Source organism: Odontesthes bonariensis, chromosome 9 (assembly GCF_027942865.1).
Source record: "Odontesthes bonariensis isolate fOdoBon6 chromosome 9, fOdoBon6.hap1, whole genome shotgun sequence".
Classification (NCBI taxonomy): domain Eukaryota; kingdom Metazoa; phylum Chordata; class Actinopteri; order Atheriniformes; family Atherinopsidae; genus Odontesthes; species Odontesthes bonariensis.
The window spans coordinates 38,536,889-38,556,650 of NC_134514.1; the positions used below are offsets into that span (position 1 = coordinate 38,536,889).

At 41.4% G+C, this 19,762-nt stretch overlaps 1 protein-coding gene across 1 annotated transcript in view; it reads left to right on the forward strand.

Annotated features, from left to right (window-relative positions):
* Nucleotides 1-19,762, forward strand: part of ulk2 (unc-51 like autophagy activating kinase 2) — a 42,560-nt gene that overhangs the window by 17,059 nt on the left and 5,739 nt on the right. Inside the window, exons 5-23 of the mRNA XM_075474196.1 lie at nt 267-303; nt 1,946-2,119; nt 3,341-3,414; nt 5,264-5,365; nt 5,453-5,511; nt 6,642-6,724; nt 6,840-6,890; nt 6,993-7,081; nt 7,599-7,767; nt 10,553-10,610; nt 14,602-14,751; nt 15,732-15,877; nt 16,847-16,927; nt 17,520-17,788; nt 17,963-18,141; nt 18,552-18,661; nt 18,869-18,997; nt 19,102-19,343; nt 19,488-19,666. Of these exons, the coding sequence (XP_075330311.1) occupies nt 267-303; nt 1,946-2,119; nt 3,341-3,414; nt 5,264-5,365; nt 5,453-5,511; nt 6,642-6,724; nt 6,840-6,890; nt 6,993-7,081; nt 7,599-7,767; nt 10,553-10,610; nt 14,602-14,751; nt 15,732-15,877; nt 16,847-16,927; nt 17,520-17,788; nt 17,963-18,141; nt 18,552-18,661; nt 18,869-18,997; nt 19,102-19,343; nt 19,488-19,666 (2,381 nt within the window). The remainder of the gene's footprint in view (nt 1-266; nt 304-1,945; nt 2,120-3,340; nt 3,415-5,263; nt 5,366-5,452; nt 5,512-6,641; nt 6,725-6,839; nt 6,891-6,992; nt 7,082-7,598; nt 7,768-10,552; nt 10,611-14,601; nt 14,752-15,731; nt 15,878-16,846; nt 16,928-17,519; nt 17,789-17,962; nt 18,142-18,551; nt 18,662-18,868; nt 18,998-19,101; nt 19,344-19,487; nt 19,667-19,762) is intronic.

Sequence of the window (19,762 nt, forward strand, 5' to 3'; positions counted from 1 at the left end):
CCAATTCAAGCCAATTGGAATTCAATTAATTGTAATCATAATTATTCATAAAATAATCCAATTCGTTCATATAGAGCCAATTCAAAAACAATTTCCTAGCTAAGGAAACCAACAGATTGCACTGAAAACTTTTTCTTTTTCGGTCAAATAGAATTTGAACATTTAGCAATTCATGCAAAGAGACCCAAACCTCTGCCTCTCTGCTTGACATTAACAAACTTGTATATTAATTGTTGTTGATAGTGATTGTTTGTCTCCACACACAGTACTGCAACGGAGGTGATCTTGCAGACTATCTGCAAGGTAAGCAGCACTAATCTGTCACACACACACACACGCACACTTGCACGTGCATATTTAACACGGATTATCGTTCATCAAAACAAACTTATTAATGCTGCAGAGGAAGAAAAACCACGCGGCTGCAACTATAGTTGCAGGTGTGGGGAACGTGTGCATGTTATGGTGGATTTATCATCTAGGTGATGACTAGTGTGTAGAATCTTACAAGCCTGCATAACACGGGGGATGTTAAAGAGCATGTTTGTATGTGTTGGAGAGTGTATGGCTAAATGTTCCCTACATGGGATTGTGTGTGTGTGTGTGTGTGTGAGAGAATCACTGCAGCTTTGTACAAAGGGTTCCTTCTCTTCTTTGTTCTGGTGAGCACACTGTTTGTCGTTGTGATAGTTTATTAAAAAGTCATCCTTTCTAGTTGTAGAGTCGGCTTGAGATTTTATGACTCAAATGACATTTGAAATGATACTTAGAAGTTCTGTTTTACATCGCTCAAATACTAATTAGGAAGAATGAAGAAAAATGGAGATGACAAACTCACTCATCTTCCTGGCCTCCATTTTACTCCACTCTAATAGTCACTAATATAGTTGTCTTTATTTTATCAGTGACACAATATTTCACTTTGACGGGTCGGGTTGGAAGTTGGAGGACCAGACTGTCACGTTTAGTCTTTTCATTTCCATATCACTGCTGTTCATTAATGATATTTTTTCATATGGATAGATTTTACATGAACTATCTGTGTAAATAAGATTTAAGTTGTGTTCTTGTGAAATAGAAATTTCACACTAAATCTAAACGAACTAAACTTAAGTCAGGATTAACATACTCCCAGAGATTTTGGTCCCTGACTTTTCTTTTGAACTGCATCATGTCCTGTGACTAACATTAAAACTTTTAAAGTTTTAAAAGTTTTAGGTAGATCTCAGATGAGTATGTTTTTCTGCAAAGTTAAAACTGTCAAAATGTCATAGTTTTCATTTGGATTCAGTCTTTGGATTCTAAACAGTTTGGTAAATGGCAGTTTGCCAGTGCATCTCTTAGATAACTGCATGTGTTCCATTAAAAACGCTGCTTGTGTTTTGCTGGAGCTGCTCCCTTATCACTGTACTTTTGCTGGGTCAACCTGTCCCACATGCTCATATTTACAGTTTACCATCACGGCCAGACTGTTACATGCTAGTCAAGGAGTTTGTTGAACCCCTTATAAATTGGGTTTGTCTCACTAACACAACTAAATAGGACCTTAATTGCCTGAGTTTACATACTTGACATCAGGATTATTAATGCAGCATGCTAACTGCTAGCCCGGACCAGCTGAGGCTAATAAACACCCTTTTGGTCGGTCAGAGTGTGACAGCCTTGACTCTGTATTGTGTGTGGACCAAATGAATAAATTATTTGCACGCTTCATTAGCAAATTGAAACACTGGAATGAAACCCACGGGCAAAGCATAAAACACCTATTCAGGGACTTGAAAGGAGAAAAGGTTTAATTTTAATGAACAGATTTCTTTAAAGAAACAGGCCTTTGATCCCTGCAAATAAATGTTTAGGAGTTTTAAGCTTTTCTTTCTTCAGCATTCACAAATGCTTACACTTATTCCTGAGAAATGAATGTCTTTTGTGCCTTTTTTTTCTTTAGCTAAGGGGACATTGAGAGAGGACACGCTTAGGATTTTCCTTCAGCAGATTGCTGCTGCCATGCGCATCCTGAACAGCAAAGGAATCATCCACCGCGACCTCAAACCACAGAACATACTGCTGTCATATGTGGGTCGCAAGAAGTCCAACATCAGTGGCGTCCGCATCAAAATAGGTAGAAGACAAAAACAAGTTGGTTTTTTTGTTTTGCATTAGAATACGTTGATTATTCTAAAACGCATATAATAGTATAGATAGAGAGCTTATGTGTTTAATGACCTGTCATAACCCTTAGGCTGTAGCCAGAGGGATGAGATAAAGCAATTGGTTACAATGGAACTTCTCATTTAAGTTTTGTAGATTGCAGTTGGTCCAACTTTTTAATTCAGGTACCAAAATGATGTGATTTTTATCGTGAAATTCTTTTTTTTAAAGTATTTTTTGGGGCTTTTTATGCCTTAAATGATAGGACAGTGTGAGAGAGACAGGAAGCAGGGGGCAGAGAGATGGGGAAGACACGCAGCAAAGGGCCGCTCGGTGCGGGAGTCGAACCGGGGCCCACTGCATCGAGGACTAAAGGGCGGATTATACTTCTGCGTCTATCGTCTTGACGTGTTGCTTTGCTCTGGTCGCGAACCACTTTTCATGTTATGGTTCTGCAACCTCGGTCTGGAATTTCTCGGGACGCACAGCAGTTTCCCCTCGCGAGAATTTCGGTGGGCGGTGACGAGAACTTTCGGCGGCGCCAGCGGAAGTGTTTATCTTTCAAAAAAAAAAGAGTGTATGCAAGATATGGATCTGGAGTTGCTCTTCATCGAAGAAGAACAGCTTCTTTTATTGGAGTTGGCGAAAATGCAAAGGAGGAAGCCACACAGACAACCGGAAAGGCACACCGAGGACCAATCACAGCCGCTTTTGTCTGCGCACTTCCGTTGGTGGTCTGCGCGGGTCTGCAACCGTCTGACGCGTTGTCAGGATTTTTTTGAGAGCAGAGCAGATCTGACGGTTGCAGAGCCTCTGCAACCGTCAGCATCAAAAAGTATAAATTGGCCTTAAGCCTCTGTACATGGGGCGGCTGCTTAACCCACTACGCCACCGACCGCCCCATGAAATTCTTTTTCTTTTCGGAAGCAGAAAGACGGGTCTACCATCAGATCAACAACAGCCTTTCTCAAACTTGAAATAGATCATTTTTGCATCAAGAATGTTGGAATTAATACATTTCTAAAATGCCTACTATCTTAGCCCTGTGTGCCACTATTTTATCTATATGTTATTGTTCCAAGTGTTAATCTCCTAGACATTACTCAGGGTCCAACAATGTTTCTCTCAGGTTTATGTCCCTCGTGCTAACTTTTGTGTACTCACTGGTTTGTTTTATTCTTTTGTCCTGCAGCTGACTTTGGCTTTGCACGATACCTTCAGAGCAACATGATGGCAGCCACACTGTGTGGCTCACCAATGTACATGGTCAGTGTGTTTGAATGTCTATGTTTTGAGTGAGTCTAGCACTGCAGCTCTGACAACACTTGAGAACTAAAAAAGAAATGCATGATCCCACCCCCTCAATGCTAGCTTGATCTGAGGTTAAATCATAGACCAGATTCAATCGACTCATCTTTACACAAGATTGTAAAATGACATGACATATGTAGCCCTTCTAGGTCACCTACAAAAAGAAGATGAATGTAATAGTGTTTTGCCAGATGAGAGTAGTGTGAACAGGCTGTGCATGGTGTGGGCATTTTCTTTTACTACCCTTTTGGCTCTGTGTGGACTGCAAATCTTTGCACTGAGAGAGAGTCCTGCAAAGCTGACACAAGTTCTGTCTGTTGACATAAACCTTTTTTATTAATGGTTGATGTTGATGCTGACTTTAATCAACTAAGAGTAAATTGGTATGAGGGATATCAACAGAGCAAAATGTGGATGTGGGAAGGCTTTTTGTAGCCAGGAATGTCCACAATATTTTCTTCCATTTTCAAAGGAAGAAATACCCTGAAGATGTTTCATTAAAAAAGAATCTCTATTTCCAATAAACCATAATCAGGATTAGGGATGTTCCGATCACGTGATCGGAAATCAGGGCCGCAAACTTGTGAATTTACTAGCAAAACAACATAATCAACATCTTAACATCAAAAACCTGGCATCTGGTTTGCTTTGTTTCTCACACTGTGTGTCAGCTGCTTCATCAGCTGGCCACTTTAAGTATTTCCTGATAGTATTCAGCTGAAAAAATGGTCATGATGCATGTTATTTTAGAAATGTTCATGTTAATATATGAAATAATGTGCATTGTATTGTAGCCACACTCTATAACTTGCTACTACAAAGATTTACTGTTTTCATTTTGATTCAAGTTTGAATGTGTATCGTTGTACTGTGTTTTTATTTACAGCCACAATGGCACCACTGCATATTCGCAGGGGAAGTCATAGCACTGGCCAAAAAAAGTAGCCTGGGTGTCAGCCGAACTTAGCCCCGCCCATAAAATTTTTAGTCGGGAAGTTGGGTCTGGCTCTGCTCAGTTGGGAAATTATTATGCCCGACCAAGAATTGGTCGACCCAATCAGATTGCCAGGGCGGGCTTTATACGATGATGGACAGATGATCAACAGGGACATCATCGACTACGTCACTAAAGAGCGCTTGGTTTGACTTCGTTTGAAACAAACATGGCTGCCGCTGGAGAGCTAGGGTGTGTAGATTCTGCCATCGAGTCTGTTCTACAGGATCTCCACATTGCATTCATTTTGAAAGACGAAAAGAGGAACGCGATAAAGGCTTTTATCGATAGAAAAGATGTTTTTGCCGTCCTTCCTACAACAAGTGTGTGTTGCTTAATCTACGTCACATACTACGTTGCTCTGATTGGTTGTAGGTCTATCCAATTGAGCGAAGAGGCATTTTTTCTCCTGGTTCGGTTGAAACAAGCCCCATACTCAAAACTCTATTGAGCGGTATCAGACTCACATTCTGACTAGAATCGTGAGTATGACGTTAGTCAGGCTACAAAAAAAGGGCCCATCTCCTGAAAAGCATCAGCTCAATTTTCCATTTAATGCTACAAACAATAAAACTGTTTGTTTGGAACAGGGCTAAAACCCACAGGTACATGGGCATTGCAGAATTAAGGACATATGTGAGATCTTGGGCTGAAACTTGGAGGACCCATTCTGGGAACATGGCAGACTTCCTTTAACTTGTTAGAAAAGGATGTAATATGAGACTTTTAGAATAAGTCATTGCACTTTTTCAGCGACGTGTTATATAATTCTCCATTTTGTATCTTAACTAGTGATCTTTCCTCTCTCAGGCCCCAGAGGTCATCATGTCCCAAAACTATGACGCCAAGGCTGACCTGTGGAGCATCGGAACTGTTATATATCAGTGTCTGGTTGGCAAGCCACCATTCCAGGTTAATATTGTGCCCTACAAACAATTAACAAATGAGTTTGTGTGAGATGTGTGTCAATGCATATAATTTCATTATAACTATTTTCAGGCCAACAGTCCCCAAGATTTGAGGATGTTTTATGAGAAGAACAAAAATCTCCAACCTATGTAAGTCACCTTTATTGTAAGATGCAATTATGAGTGTCCTATCTTGACAACTCATCACAACATCATTCTCTGCTGGCGTCTATTGCAGTGGTCCCTAACCCCCGAGCCCCACAGAAAAAATAAATAACTTACATTATTTCCGTTTTATTTATTATCCGAGTCTGAACAATGTTTTATTTTGAAAAAGGACCGAATTTTCTCCGTTACATCCGTCTATGACTCACTCTTGACACAAAAAATGAGTAAAAAACAGTCTTTGGAAGGTTTCTTTGTAAAAGGGAAAAGGCCCAGTGAGGAGACAGAAGAAGAGCCTATGACCACTAAGAAAAAGAAAGCTGCATTTAACAGACAGTACCAGGAGACCTACTAAAGAAATGGATTTATCGTGACAGGTGATTACCACGCACCAAGCCCGCTCTGCATAATATGCGGCGACCAGTTCTAACCTTAAAGGCCGGTCCGTGAAAATATTGTCTGACATTAAACTGGTCCGTGGCGCAAAAACGTTTGGGGACCGCTGGTCTACTGTTCTTAGCTAGGTGTGGTGTGTGAGATGGAAATGTTGGTCTGTCAGTTGTTCATTTGGCTTGCTATGAAATGTGGTGACATTCATTCTTCCTGGTAAGGAATCCTGATGACGCTAGTGATGACTTGAATTTCTTTTTAACCTCTCATGACACTGAAATTTCTCTTTTGTAGTTGAATATCTTAAAAAGCGTTTGATGGACTGTTGAAAATTGGTATAGATATCGATGGCTTTATCTAAATAAGAGAAAAGTGAGCATGCTAAAAAGTGACTGCCCCAAGTGCGAGATATTGTTGGTTTTAGATATTCCTTACATTGCATACATACATACCTGATGTCAGCAACTACACATTTTCATTTTGAGCCTTCCTGTATGATTGCATTTCACTCAAAGCAACAATGCAATAGTGTCCCAGTATGGTACAGAGGATCTGTACTAATGTGTCATAACATAGTCTGTCTGTGTTGTCTCCAGATGTGTTTGTTTAGTACTGTGCCACACCAGGTTTTCATTACAGGACCTGCCATGCACCCTATTTTAATTTGGTTGTTTTGCACAGTCTCCTCACACCCTAAGCAAGCTACTGATGTTCCCACTATGCAGAATCCCAAGGGAGACATCCCCACAACTTAGTGACCTTTTGCTTGGGCTGCTGCAGAGAAACCAGAAAGACAGAATGGACTTTGGTGAGTCTTTACAGTATTATTTTGGTAAACTGTTAATGTTAAATGGTAATAATTCACAATGAAAAACCCAACACTCCCTCATACAGTCTCTGTAACATCACCCTCCAATCTGCAGACACATTTTTCAGCCATCCTTTCTTGGAGCCGTTGTCCACCATTAAAAAATGTAAGTATAAAAGGCTCATTCCTAAGTGACACACCCTACCGTAGTACACTTTCTCATCATCCAACTTGAAACTATGATTAAGGATGAACTTTTTTTCCTCAGCATGTCCAGTGCCGGTCCCGAGTGCCTCCAACGCTGTGACGGACAGCTCCTGTGGCAGCTCCCCATGCATCCGCTACAGCTCTCCCCCTGTGAGTTTGATGTTACTTCATACATTCTTATTCAAAAGGGATTACACTTACACTTCAAGTAAGGTCATAAAATATTTCCCTGGTGTTCTGCTCCATTGTGCCTGCTTGCTGCTTTCATTACAAACAGTTACTCTATACTGGTAGAAAAAAAACAAGAATACACACTTCAACTATATTCACATATTCCATGATTCTGCTAGTCTGGCTCTACTAACTTTGACTATGACTGCTAGTGTAAGTGCTACTACTATTGCATTGCTGCCAGTCCTACCAGTCTCTGAGCACAGTGGCTCATCTTGTATTACAGCAGCGGTGTGAATGCAGAGCATTTCTATCTCCCAGTGTACTCACAGTTACATCTTACTGTGTACTCTGTAAGAATGTCATTTAATTCATTTGATTCTGAAAGATCATTCAGTAATTCAGGTTTTTTTTTTATCGCTGTCTTTTTTTACCACTGTCTTTATCCATCTATCCATCTATTTATCTGTCTGTCTGTCTATCTGTGAACACACAGTCTCTCCCGGACATGCAGACTCTAGCTGAAGATGGTCTGTCATCTCCTCCGCCCGGTCCACCCAACTTTCTGCAGCTGTCCAAAGAGTCTGCTGGAAGCACCAGCAGTAAGAACTCCTCCTGTGACACTGATGATTTTGTCCTGGTGCCTCACATCTCTACTGACAGCTGTAAGTCTCAAAGCTGTAGCGTTACCGGGTATTTATATACCTATTAAATATAAGGATTTATGAGATGTTCTTACAGTCTCAAATAAACCTTACCTCGAATTCAGGGCACCACCTACCTAGGTTTTGACTTAATTTAAGTCACAGTCAGGTAGGAAAACTGTTCGAAATCTTACGATCCTGGTGTTAAATTAATATTCAATTAATATTCAGTCTCATATCTCGCTACTTTCGTGAAGTTCTCGTTTGGTTGGACAGACATTACGTAAAGAAAGCATACGACACAATCTGTGATTATAACATATATATAGATATATGAGCTGTTTATTACAATGATATGATCTTAGACATGAACCTTTAAACAAACAGGAGATGCATGGAATATGGGTGATTATATAAAACACTTAGTGAATATAAAATAAAATATGGGAATGGAGAGTTACTGGATTTATTCAAATAGTTTGGGTTGGCTGACTATTTGAATCTAAATACTGACATTTCGGATTCATTTATCATTCTGTGAAAGCCTCGAGACATCCATCAAACCCACTTTAAGGTGAAAACGGGTCGGTCTTACTGTGCTGAAGTTCTGTTCAGTCGGTTCGGACCATGGTAGCGGCCACGCGGGTCCGAGGGGATTTCTCTTCCGCTCTCTGGGCCTTCCTGGCTGTGGTGGCTGACTTTAGCGGACTTCTCAGTTGCTTCTTTCACCGGGAAACCGAAACGATGGTGCCGAGGACTGGGGTTAGATGGTCGAATATTCTTAGTGTCAGTGGGTCCGTTGCTTCTCTGATGAAGTGAACTTAAGTTCACAGAAGATTAATAAAAGGTTGCTTGGAGTTGGCTTTCTTGGTAGGAAAAGGTGATGATGGCGTGAAACAGCGGAGGTTAGGACGTGCGACGTAGAAGGACGTGGATGGCGAGGGACGAACAAAAACACGTAAAACGTGCATCTTCAGAGTATTTCAATCTGTTTCTTTGTTCGGGTCTTTCTTTCTCGTCTCCGGGGTCTCACTGGGTTCTGGAGGGTCTCCTCCGGTCGTCCGCTGCATCGTTATCCACACGTCCTTCCGCTCTCTCCTGAGATTATGGGAAAACTCCCAAACTCCGGCGAGCTCTTCTCTTCTGCTTAAACCATCTCTAAAAGTCTCTGAGCAGCTGTTCTCTGCTCAAATCTCCTTCTGAAACTCTGGGTTGGAACCCTTCTGGAACAAGAGGCAAGAAGCAAGAGAGCAGACACCTGAAGCGAGCCAGCAAACGAGAGAACTAGAGAGAGCACTAGAGAGCCTGAGAGCGCGTGTGTTTTCCGCGGGTTCCGGGTTTTGACTCTCGGAGGCGGGGCTTACACTACTTTTTCAGCCAACGACATGCTTGAACTGTGTGCATGTCTGTGTAAGGTGATCTGTGCTATAGGGGGATTTCTGGATGAGACAAAGAACTCTGTGTTTCTCCATTACTCCCATCTCATAGAACATTTGTCTCGGTGATTCTGAAAACACCACATCTTGTTAAGATATGCAGATTAAAGATATAACATAGACTTGTAATATAAAGACATCAAAATAACACACATGATAAAGACAATTATGACTTTCAAAATTCAGATGAATATCTATGAAATGTTAATTTTCTGTGTTAACAATGGGGACACCAAACAAATACCAAATAGATACCGAAGGGACATCGTTAAAAGTTAATAGTTGCATATATTGTCCATTTTACTGAGTCCTCTGGGATTTAAATGTTCAACTAATCAACACTGCAGACCACGAGGGGGCAATGTGGTTCCATCAGGCAGGTTGGGCGTTTTCCACCAAAATCAGTTCTTTGTCAATATTTAAGCCAGAATCGTACAAATTGTCTCTATATGCGTCTTGTGATCAAGCTGGAAACCTGAAAGAAATTGTACACGGTTATCAAACACATTTAATATAGTTTTAAGATTCGACTAAAAGTGAGTCTTCTCAGTTCGTGTGTAGCCATCTGGTCGGTTTGCTGGTGAAAAGGGGTGTTAAAGTGTCAACTTTCGAGTTATGGTCTAGATAAGATAGTAAGTGTCCCACTTTTCCAAGAGTGAGTTCTTTTTCACTCCCAAAAAGCTTTTAAGAGGGCAGGAAGTGAACGTAAATTAGGCAGTTTCTGTCTCTTTTTCCTTTGTGGAAAGAAAATGAAGATCTGGTTTATATCCACATACGTAAACATCCCCCACAGGAATGTTGGTTTTGTCAAAGTTTGAAAAACTCTTAATCCACACGGCACTGTGACTGCTACAAAGCACATAGTGTGTGTATGCAAATGAACTCGGTTTCTCCAAATTCACTGAAATGACTCACCTAAAAACTGGTAATTAACATTAGCTTCAGGGTTACTGCTTTCATGGGGAATGACAGACTTTTGACAGTTGAAATAAACTATATCGCTATTATATTTTCATATCAGCAGCTATTGAGATATACAGTGTTATATTGTAAATCAAATCTCAATTTATGTCAAATTAAATCCACCCAAAAGTGAGGCTGTAACTGTAGACAGAATTCTATAAACAGTCAGAACACACACTTCCCCTCTTGGCTAGTAGAATGACCCCTGATGCTGAACACCTGCTCAAACACACACTTCTATAATCCACAAACAAGGAACAGTTCCATTGGCAGGAGATGGTGTAGATTGATTGAGAGTGTTGGGTAGCATTGCAAGAGACGAGTTATCAGCTAATAACTACTGATCTGTAAAACAGTGAAAGATGTTATACCCTCATAATTGTGTTCTTTTTTCTCTTCCTCCATAGATGACCAACCAGTGGGTGCAGGTCGTCGGCCATCCAACGAGTTTCTTATTTGTGGAGGGTAAGCACTGTTTGAACTTATTTAAAGCAGAAAGAGAAATCGACTGTAAAGCTTCATCAACTCATCCCCAATTTACCACCTCCAATTTTTTTTTTTGTTTTTTTTTTAAAGAAGTTTAATCTATAAAAATGGAGTCATGAACTACAAACCTGATTTATCACATTACTTCAACTCATACAAAGGTGGCTGAGCATCCACTACTCGGATGTATTTTGTTAACGTTTGTACTGCTGTTTCCAAATTCTGACTGTTTTGGGCATCTGTAATCTCATGGCCATAAGTGATTTAATGTGACAGAAACAGGCCTGTAAAGATGTCTCAGAATCTCACATGTTGCCTAATTCTAAATTAAAAAGATAGATGAAAATATAGAAAGTAAAAAAAATCCTTAACCAAAACATTAGTTTATGTAATTAGATTGCTTCATTAGAAAAATGATAAAACATTTAACATTACTTGAGTAGTTTGTTGAAAATATCTCAAAGTTTCCTGACTTGCTTGTGAATTTATAGAAACTTCACCAACCAACATTTAATTTTACCCTGGTTCCTTTGTGAGTAGTTCTATGGTCCTCAGGGCTTAACTTCCACCCTCCCTACATCTAAACTTAGCATTTCTCAGCTGTTTTCTGTGAATGGTGCCTGAACTGTAATTATTTCTATACAGCCTAGCATCACTGACTCATCAGACACCGTTCATGGAGCATAAACTGAGTGTTATTAGTGTAATGGATGTGCGACATGATGCCATCAGATTGCATTTCACATTCAGCTATGAGATCATTATCTATTCTTGAGGAATATTTGTGTCCATGAAGCTTCCTTTGTTTCTTTGTGTCACTATTTCTGGCTACCACACCACCAGGAAAACAGCCTCCTTTAGGTCAGACATCACATTTGTCATGAGTGAGCACTCCTGCCCGCAGTCAAATCTGATGATCAGCGAGTTCTGAATCAGACACTGAGCCAAACAGCAAGGTGGTGCTGTGCTAAAAACAGCACCTGATCAGCAGTGCTGTGTGGATAAGAATAGCTTCACACACCGACTGCTGTAATTGGGACTTGGCTGTGTTCTTAAATCCTGCATTCTTTTAACACCGCAGTTGTTACTGCTCTTATTAAAGGTTTAAATCCAATTAGTTGAGTTTTCACTTCATAATTAATAATGACTTCCCTGCTGTTCCATGTCCTCCCCATTTGTGGTTTCTGAATAAGTAACTGTATTAAGAAAGGTTTAATTCTTTATTTTAAATATGTTTTATTCATGTTAATGTGAAATTCACTGCACTGTAAATCGTCTTTACTCTTTTGTTGACACTATTTCTCCTCCCTTTGATAGAGGAAGAACAAGGCTAGCCTTATTCTATGTGTTCCTAACAGCCTCCAGAACTTATGGAAACACTAAAATCAACAGATTTAATTCAGTTAAATTTAGTTTTTCTTTGTAGCTCCAGCTCAAAACGTGTAATTTCAAGGCACTTGTAACAGAGAATAAATCCAGTTACAATTGTAGTCCATTATATATACATAATTACGTAATTTAGTTCAATCCTAGTCATTATAACCCAATTCATTTGAATTGAATTTGGTCAAAATGTTTAGTAAAATTCATCATAGTTTTATATATATATATAGAAATAGCCAAGCTAAGGAAAGTGTTTTTTTTTACTGTCACTGTCATCATGTGTTCCAGATAAGTTCCTGCTACGTAAACTAAATGTAACCAATGATAATTTACAGGCCCCACTAAAAGTTTCGATGTAAATGTTATTACAGAACTCTAAGTTAGTGGCTGTTTTTTTTCCCCCTCTGTTGTCTTTCACTCTCTGTTCTTTGTGTAACAACCTGCATCCAGACACACCTCCCTGCTTTCTTGTTTGCGTGTATGAATAGCCTGAAGTATCCTTTCTTGCTTAGCGTACTCTTCTCCTGTTTAGTGTCTCGTCCCACTCGAGCCATCGACACTGCTAGATTTGTTCCCTCTCTCTTCTTCACTGTGCTGTTTAATGTAACAATAATGCCTCACTTCTTACATAGATTAGGTCAACTTTGACCCTTGATAAATTATATATTGGCTCTGTTCTTTACAGGACTTCCCATTTGCAATTTATGAACAGCAGTAGAGCTGGATAAAACCTCTAAATCATTGACTTGTTTATCTTCTGTGCACAGTGTTTCCTGAATTGTTTGAGAGAAAAAAAAGAGTATGAGAGGAAGGGAGTGTAGAGTTAAGGGTATGGAGCAAGATGTCAGGAGAGAGCTTATTATAAAGAAAGCAAAAGATTAGATGAGGGGAAAGAAAGATGGAGCAAGTGTGATAGTTTTGGAGGCTGGAACTGTTGGTTCCCATACCTTTCTACTAGGTTACTCAGTTTAAAACCACATCAGCAGACAGGCAGCTGACTTATTATATAAGAATTATTCTCCTCTTTCCTCTTTTTATTCTGTCGTCTTTCTTTCTTTCTTTTTAGCAAGGGAACAACGGCACACATCATCCCTCTCCATTCTAAGCCTCAGCTGGGATCAATAATGCTTTTCTTAACCTGGAGAAAATAAGAAAGCCTTTGTATGGCTTGCTTCATCAGCCATATTGTGATCAATGTTAAACGTGAGCAAAGATGGCACATGTTCATGATTATATCTCAGAAGTGCAGAAATCTCACAAAGCTACTGCTCCAGCAGTCTTTGGCCCCATCCACACGTAGTCGGGTATCTGCTAAAACGAATATATTTTTCTACGTTTGGACCTGTCATCCACATGAAAACGCATCGTAAACGAATGTTTTTAAAAACTCCGGGCAAAGTGAAGATTTTTGAAAACTCCGTTTATGCAGCTGCGTGTAGACAGAGATAACCGGAGTTTTGCGTTTTCAAACGTCACAATATGCGCCAAAACAACAACAAATCTGCTTTAAAGTCTAAAGTGCGACCTTTGTTTACTGAAGAAGCATGGATGTCTTCAGAACTGTGCTGGTTATTATTGTGCAGGCGCTGTTTACTGCCTTGATTTTACACGCCCAAGTCGTACTCCCAGAGGAATGGCATGACAATTTCGCATGTCCCGGTCCTCAGTCCTCTCGCTGTCGGAATTATTACGTCCTCATATCGAGGGGCAGTCCACTGCACACTTTATTATTTAGCTGACGAGGGCGCAAAACAGCATTTGGATTGTCAAGACAGGTGAAAACGCAGATGTTCGGTTATGTGTGGAAGGAGTTTTTTTCGAAAACGAGGTAATGTGGAGACAGATTATTTTATAAACGGAGGGGGGGAAACATTCGGTTTTAAAAATACCCGGCTACGTGTGTACATAGCCTTTGTCTGGACTAGTCTAGTGTGTCACATGTCCTCCTCTCCCTCTCAGCCCCTCCCAGCCCCTCGCAGCCTTTGGATAATACTGCTTGCTAACTGTTACGGCTCTCAAACCACCATACTCTTTTTTTTTTTTTTTTAATGTTATTATAATTGTATATGTTTGCAATGGTCCTTTATTGTTAACTTGATCATGGCTTTATGTTCAGAACATTTTGTCTCTTTGGGAATTGTAAAACAATGCAAATGAGTCCTGCCTCTTTGCACTTCCCCTGCTGTGTCGGATCAACACAGAGGCCCTGTCGAACACGTGCCTTTGGCCACCCCCCCTCTCTTGTCCTGCCCTCAGCTCAAGAAGCTTGAAGCTCATTTGCTGTCCTTCAGTGTTTACATGCATGTCCAGCCCCTTTTTTTCCCTCCTGACTCTGCTTGTATGATTAACCAGGCTAAACTTAAGTTCGGCAGTCTGCCTCCACATCGTGAAAACAAAGAAACTGATCCTGTGGAAAGAACATTTCAGCATTTTTTTAGTGTGCTACTTCCTGTAGCAGCAGTTGCGTTTTGAATCGTAAGGTTATTATGGGTGTTGAGGCCCCTGAAGAAGTTCTGAAGATATGGAAACATCAGCAGCTCAGAGCGGGATGGCTAACTGCACTCCTTTCCCCTTTTTCCTCCTCCAGGCAGCCACAGCCCACCCAGGGACAGACTCCCATGGTGTCCCCACGGGCCGAAACTACCCCCATCCCTGTTCCCACCCAGGTTCGCAACTACCAGCGCATCAAGCAGAACCTGTCCAGCAGCCCAACCACCACACTCTACAGCTCCCCCAGGTAAAAAAAAAACAATCTACTTTCTTTGAGAGTGAAGGAAGCACTTTTTGATGTCAGCTGGTGACTAATGCTCAACTCACAAATAGATTTTCAAGCTGGGTAATGATAACCCAGGCTGTAAAGTTTCCCTGACATTACATCAGCAAGATGCATGCTTGAGTTTGTGGCCTCCCAATCTGTTGGCGTGAGAGATTGTTGGCAGTTTCATTAGCAAACAAAGCAGGTGGGGGAGGGCTGATGAAAAGGGAAGGATGCCATCTTTTTTCAAAGGAAGAGTAATGCTGTTGTTACATTTCCAGTTTGTTGTCTGAAAAGGAGAAGAGCAGAGATGATGAAGGCGTTAGTGAATTATACGCTTAGCTGATGTGTTGTGAGTCTGATCTGTGGGATTGTTTGAATTCTTTGCTTTTGCTGTAAATCTGAATGTACTTTGATTCAGATGTGGGATGATTCTGTGTACATACAATCCACTTTGCTTTTCCCTGATAATGAGTTTTAGTTGTAAGGCAGCACTTAGAATTTGATCATTAGTTTTATTAGTGTTTAGTTTCCCACATACAACCACAAACAGCATGAGCCGTATTACTGTAGTGCGTTCACTTATTCGTTTCTACCACTCGTTTAAACCACTGAACCAACAAAAGCAAGAAAAAGTCAACATTGGTGTAAATGTACAAAAAATGTTCAAAACACATTCCTAAAAAAATGCCCATGATGAAGAAAAGTATTGTTCATATTTGTTAGGTCCTTCATGATTTAAAAAAATGTTTCATGTAAGAACACTAAATGAATAACTCCCCTTTTAATGAAATGGTTATCCTCTGCAGCTGATATTTTTAATTTTGATTTTCTCAAATGCAAACGAGACCTCAGATGACTTAGAATATTTTATTTCATTCTTCAGTTATTATTTTTTCTCAATTCTTTGGATTAGCCTACATGCAAACTTTATTTTTGTGATGCATATTTGTGTTCTCCAGGTCTGGAACAGTGAGGCGTTCCAACACCAGTCCTATGGGGTTTCCAAAAATGGGCTCGGGGTCTCCCAGCTCTGCAGATGTCCCTCAGACGGTGGGCCGTCGCCTCTCTATAGGCAGTTCTCGGCCCTACTCCCCCTCACCCCTTGGTAAGATTGCATTCAGACATGTCTCCAAGTACACTGCACATTTAACCCATTTAAGCCGGGAAAGCATTGCCGCATTTCTACCTTTAAAGCCGGGGGCGCTGTTGCGTTACTCTACCTTTAACGCCGGGAAAGCGTACACGTCTTTTTCAGACGGTAGCGATTTGTGAGGAGTTTCTTGGCTTTGATGATGCTGATGAACGTGCTGACCCAATTGATCGAGATTTATGGCGAGCACATATGTTTGAAGATGACGATAACGACGAGGATGATTTTGAAGGGTTTGAATGTGAGTGGAAGACTGACAATTACCACCGTAATCGACGGAGAGATTTCAACCGCACACCAGGGGTGAAAGTGGATTTACCTGCAGATGCCACACCGTTGCAGGCATTTAATCATATTTTTACTGAGGAGCTTTGGGCGCATCTCGTTTCCGAGACGAATAGATACAGTGACCAGGTACATCAGACTCCAGCTCGAGCAAAGATGGCAAGGTGGTCACACGTAACTGTGCCGGAGATTAAAACGTTTATTGGAATGTGTATGGGCTCCTTGTGCTGCCAGTACGAAGAGATTACTGGCGATAAAATAAATAAATAATTTAAATATAAAATTTAATTTAATTTTATTACTGTTTTCTAATTGAAAATAGTGCTGTTCCTGCACTTTACTTTTTACATTTTCTATTTTCGTGAAGGTGTATGTAAATAAACTCAATTTCCAAAGACAGCCACAGGTGTAAGCTCTCAAATACTTTTTGAATTTTGTTTCTATCTGCTACAGAGGCTGAGAAATCAATCATTTAGTAGGCGTTGACACAATTGCTGAATTTCCAGAAAAACTTCAGGTTTTAGGGGGTCTTTCTGAAATCGCCCATAGGTTTTACAGGCATTCTTTTCCAGGCGTTTTAGGCCTAAATGGGTTAAACTACATGGCTTGAAGTGAACAGATCCTGTTTGTGTTTTTTAGTGGGCACTATTCCTGAACAGCTGGGTCAGTGCTGCTGCCACATGCAGAACCAGGAGGCTCGTAGCCGCAGCTCCTCAGGAGGTCAGTACATCGGGGAAGCTGCACATCTATGTCAGCTCATTCACTTAGATAAGATTTCATGTCAGTGGTCTGGAATTTGGGCTGTTGAAACGGCAAATGATTAATGGTTTATGATAAAGAAATATGGAGCATACATTCCTACACAGTTCAGAATAATGTGCTTTGCAGTTACAGGCAGAATTGGCAGTAACTCCAGTCATGGAAACCATTTCTCTTTCATCTTTCTTTTTCGATTCTTTGTATTATTTTGATGAAGCCACCATGAATAAAGTATTTTTCTATTCTGAGTCAAGAACTTTAAAAATCTCTGACTATGAAGATGTCAAACAACTTCTTCACTGTTTTTTTTTTTTTCCTTCATTTTTGTTGTCGTGGCGACTTTGTTTCCTTTTAAACAGGGAAACTTTCTGAAATGATGATAAAGATTGATTACAGCTGAGAAACAAATGAGGCATATACTCATGTCTCCTATAACCTGCCTGTAAGAACTGAAAAACCTTTATGGTAGCTTCCCTACGTAGGGATGATTGATTATGGAAGTTTAAACTGTAAAGATCAAGCGATTCTAATCCAATCCTTCATGTCTCCTCAGGTTCCCCCACCCCATCCTCTCAGCTTCTTGGGGCTCGGCTCCAGAGCGCACCGACCCTGACAGATTTCTATCAGACGAGACAGAAGCTACACAAGCAGCTGTCAGACCCTGTGCAGCCTTCATCCCCCTCCTCTTGCAGTCACTCTCCTCAGTTTGGCCGCCCAGCCAATCTCGGCTCCTCCCCCACCAAGCTGCTGGGCTCCTCCCCTCGCACATCCGACTGGCTGCAAAAGTCCCCGCTGCCCACCATTATTGGTTCCCCTACCAAGGTGGGAGTAGTTCTTATGATGTTTGAACACGACTTGTGCCAATTTCAACTAAATCATTAGTTGCTAAAGTTGTTGTTAGCCTTGTTCGGTGTTGTTAGCCTTGTTCAGTTGTTGTTAGCCTTGTTGTTAGCTTTGTTCAGTTGTTGTTAGCCTTGTTCAATTGTTTCCTTCCAGCCTATTTCGGCACCTTTCAAGATTCCCAAAACACAGGCCTCCTGTAATTTGATGGCACTGGTAGACAGTCCACTTCCCACCAAGACCCTGACAGATACCCGGGACATCTGTGCCCACCACAGCAGTCCATACCTATCTGGACGGGCCGCTGCCCCAGAGGGCAGCCGAACCTTTGGCAGGTAGGATTCACAACTCATCCTCTGTATGTTTGCTTCTTTTTGCTATACTAATACTAAAGGTTTTTAAGACTCCGCTGTGTCATTATGGTCCACCCATAATATAAGAGATATTATTGATCAAAAACTAAATCCACTTGTGCAGTGATAGGTCCTCTAACTGAATCAAATAAATTGTGACTTTATGTTGTGTTTTCCAACACAAACGTTCTTTGATGTATGAATTATTTCCTTCTTGTTTTACTTGCACACACTTCAGAATGTGGTGAAATGTAAACCTTGTTAGAATGCTGTCCTTCTGAACGGGAATAACATCCTGTGTAATGCTTTGACGTCACATGGTGACACCAAAGAAAAGGCCATCAGTTTGTCTCCTGTTGACCTCTGCTGACGTCATCTATGGTTCCTCACAGGTCTGTCAGCACAGGTCGTCTATCTGAACAACCAATCAGAATAACTTTGGGTGGACAGGCCTACCAGGGAAGCACCGACAGCCTGAACACTGAGCGACCCATGGACACAGGTGTGGATACACTGCTGCACATCAGCTTAACATCTCCCACTGTACTGTTTACCTGACATCAGGGATTTGGCTTGGATAATGAGTTGCTAATGTCTTGCTTAATTGAACATATCTAATCTCCAGTACATACTTTGTATCATTTGTAATATTTTGTGGTGAGAATGTGAAAGACATAAACTCCATATCCTCCTCCTGAACCCCCTGCAGCCCCCAGCATGCTGGCTCAGGGTGGGTCTGCGAGTCCTCGTACTGTCCTGTTCACTGTGGGTTCGCCCCCCAGCAGCAGCACTCCCCCCACCTGCAGCCACCTCGGCACCCGACCACGCACCATCTCAGGTGAAGAACCCTCCACCTAAGCTAAGCTAGTATGCAAGCAAAGGTGTGTTTTGAGTAAGGTTATTTAACAGTGTCACTAATCACTTTCTTTGTTCTCCTCAAAGTGGGTTCCAACAGTTCAGCCGGCTCCTTGTGCTCAACCAGTGGTCGGGTCTATGTTGGTTCTCCCCCAGGCATGACCATAGGCACTTCTCCTCCAGGAGGTTTTGGGGCTGGGCAGGTTGGGCCTGGGACAGAGGGGGGGCCTTGCAGCCTGCGCTATGTCCCGTATGGTACCTCTCCTCCCAGCTTGGAGGGTTTCATTACCTTCGAAGCCCCAGAGCTGCCTGAGGAGACCTTGATGGAGGTGAGACGGGGGGGATATACCACCTTTTTGCACCTCTTTTTCCATGATTTCTTTTGGACATTAATCTGACATTAAACTGTTTGTGGACTTTTCCCTGCTTCATGATTTAAATGCAACTTTTTTTTTTTTTATCCCTTTGTCCAGCGCGAGCATACAGACACCCTGATGCACCTTCGGATGATGCTCTCATTCACCGACTGTGTGCTGGAGATGGCCGCAGTCCGAGCAGGGGGAGCAGAGCTGGGCGTGTCGGCTGCTTCCATATACCCTGCTCCAGACAGTGTGGTTGTGGACCAGATCAGCCAGCTCAGCAAAGAGTGGGGGTAAGGAAATCAACTCATCTCATTCATCTCACTCAGTCTGAGAAGGACATTTTTGTTATGTGGTTTTGCTGCAGTCCTGTTGTTTGACATGGTATG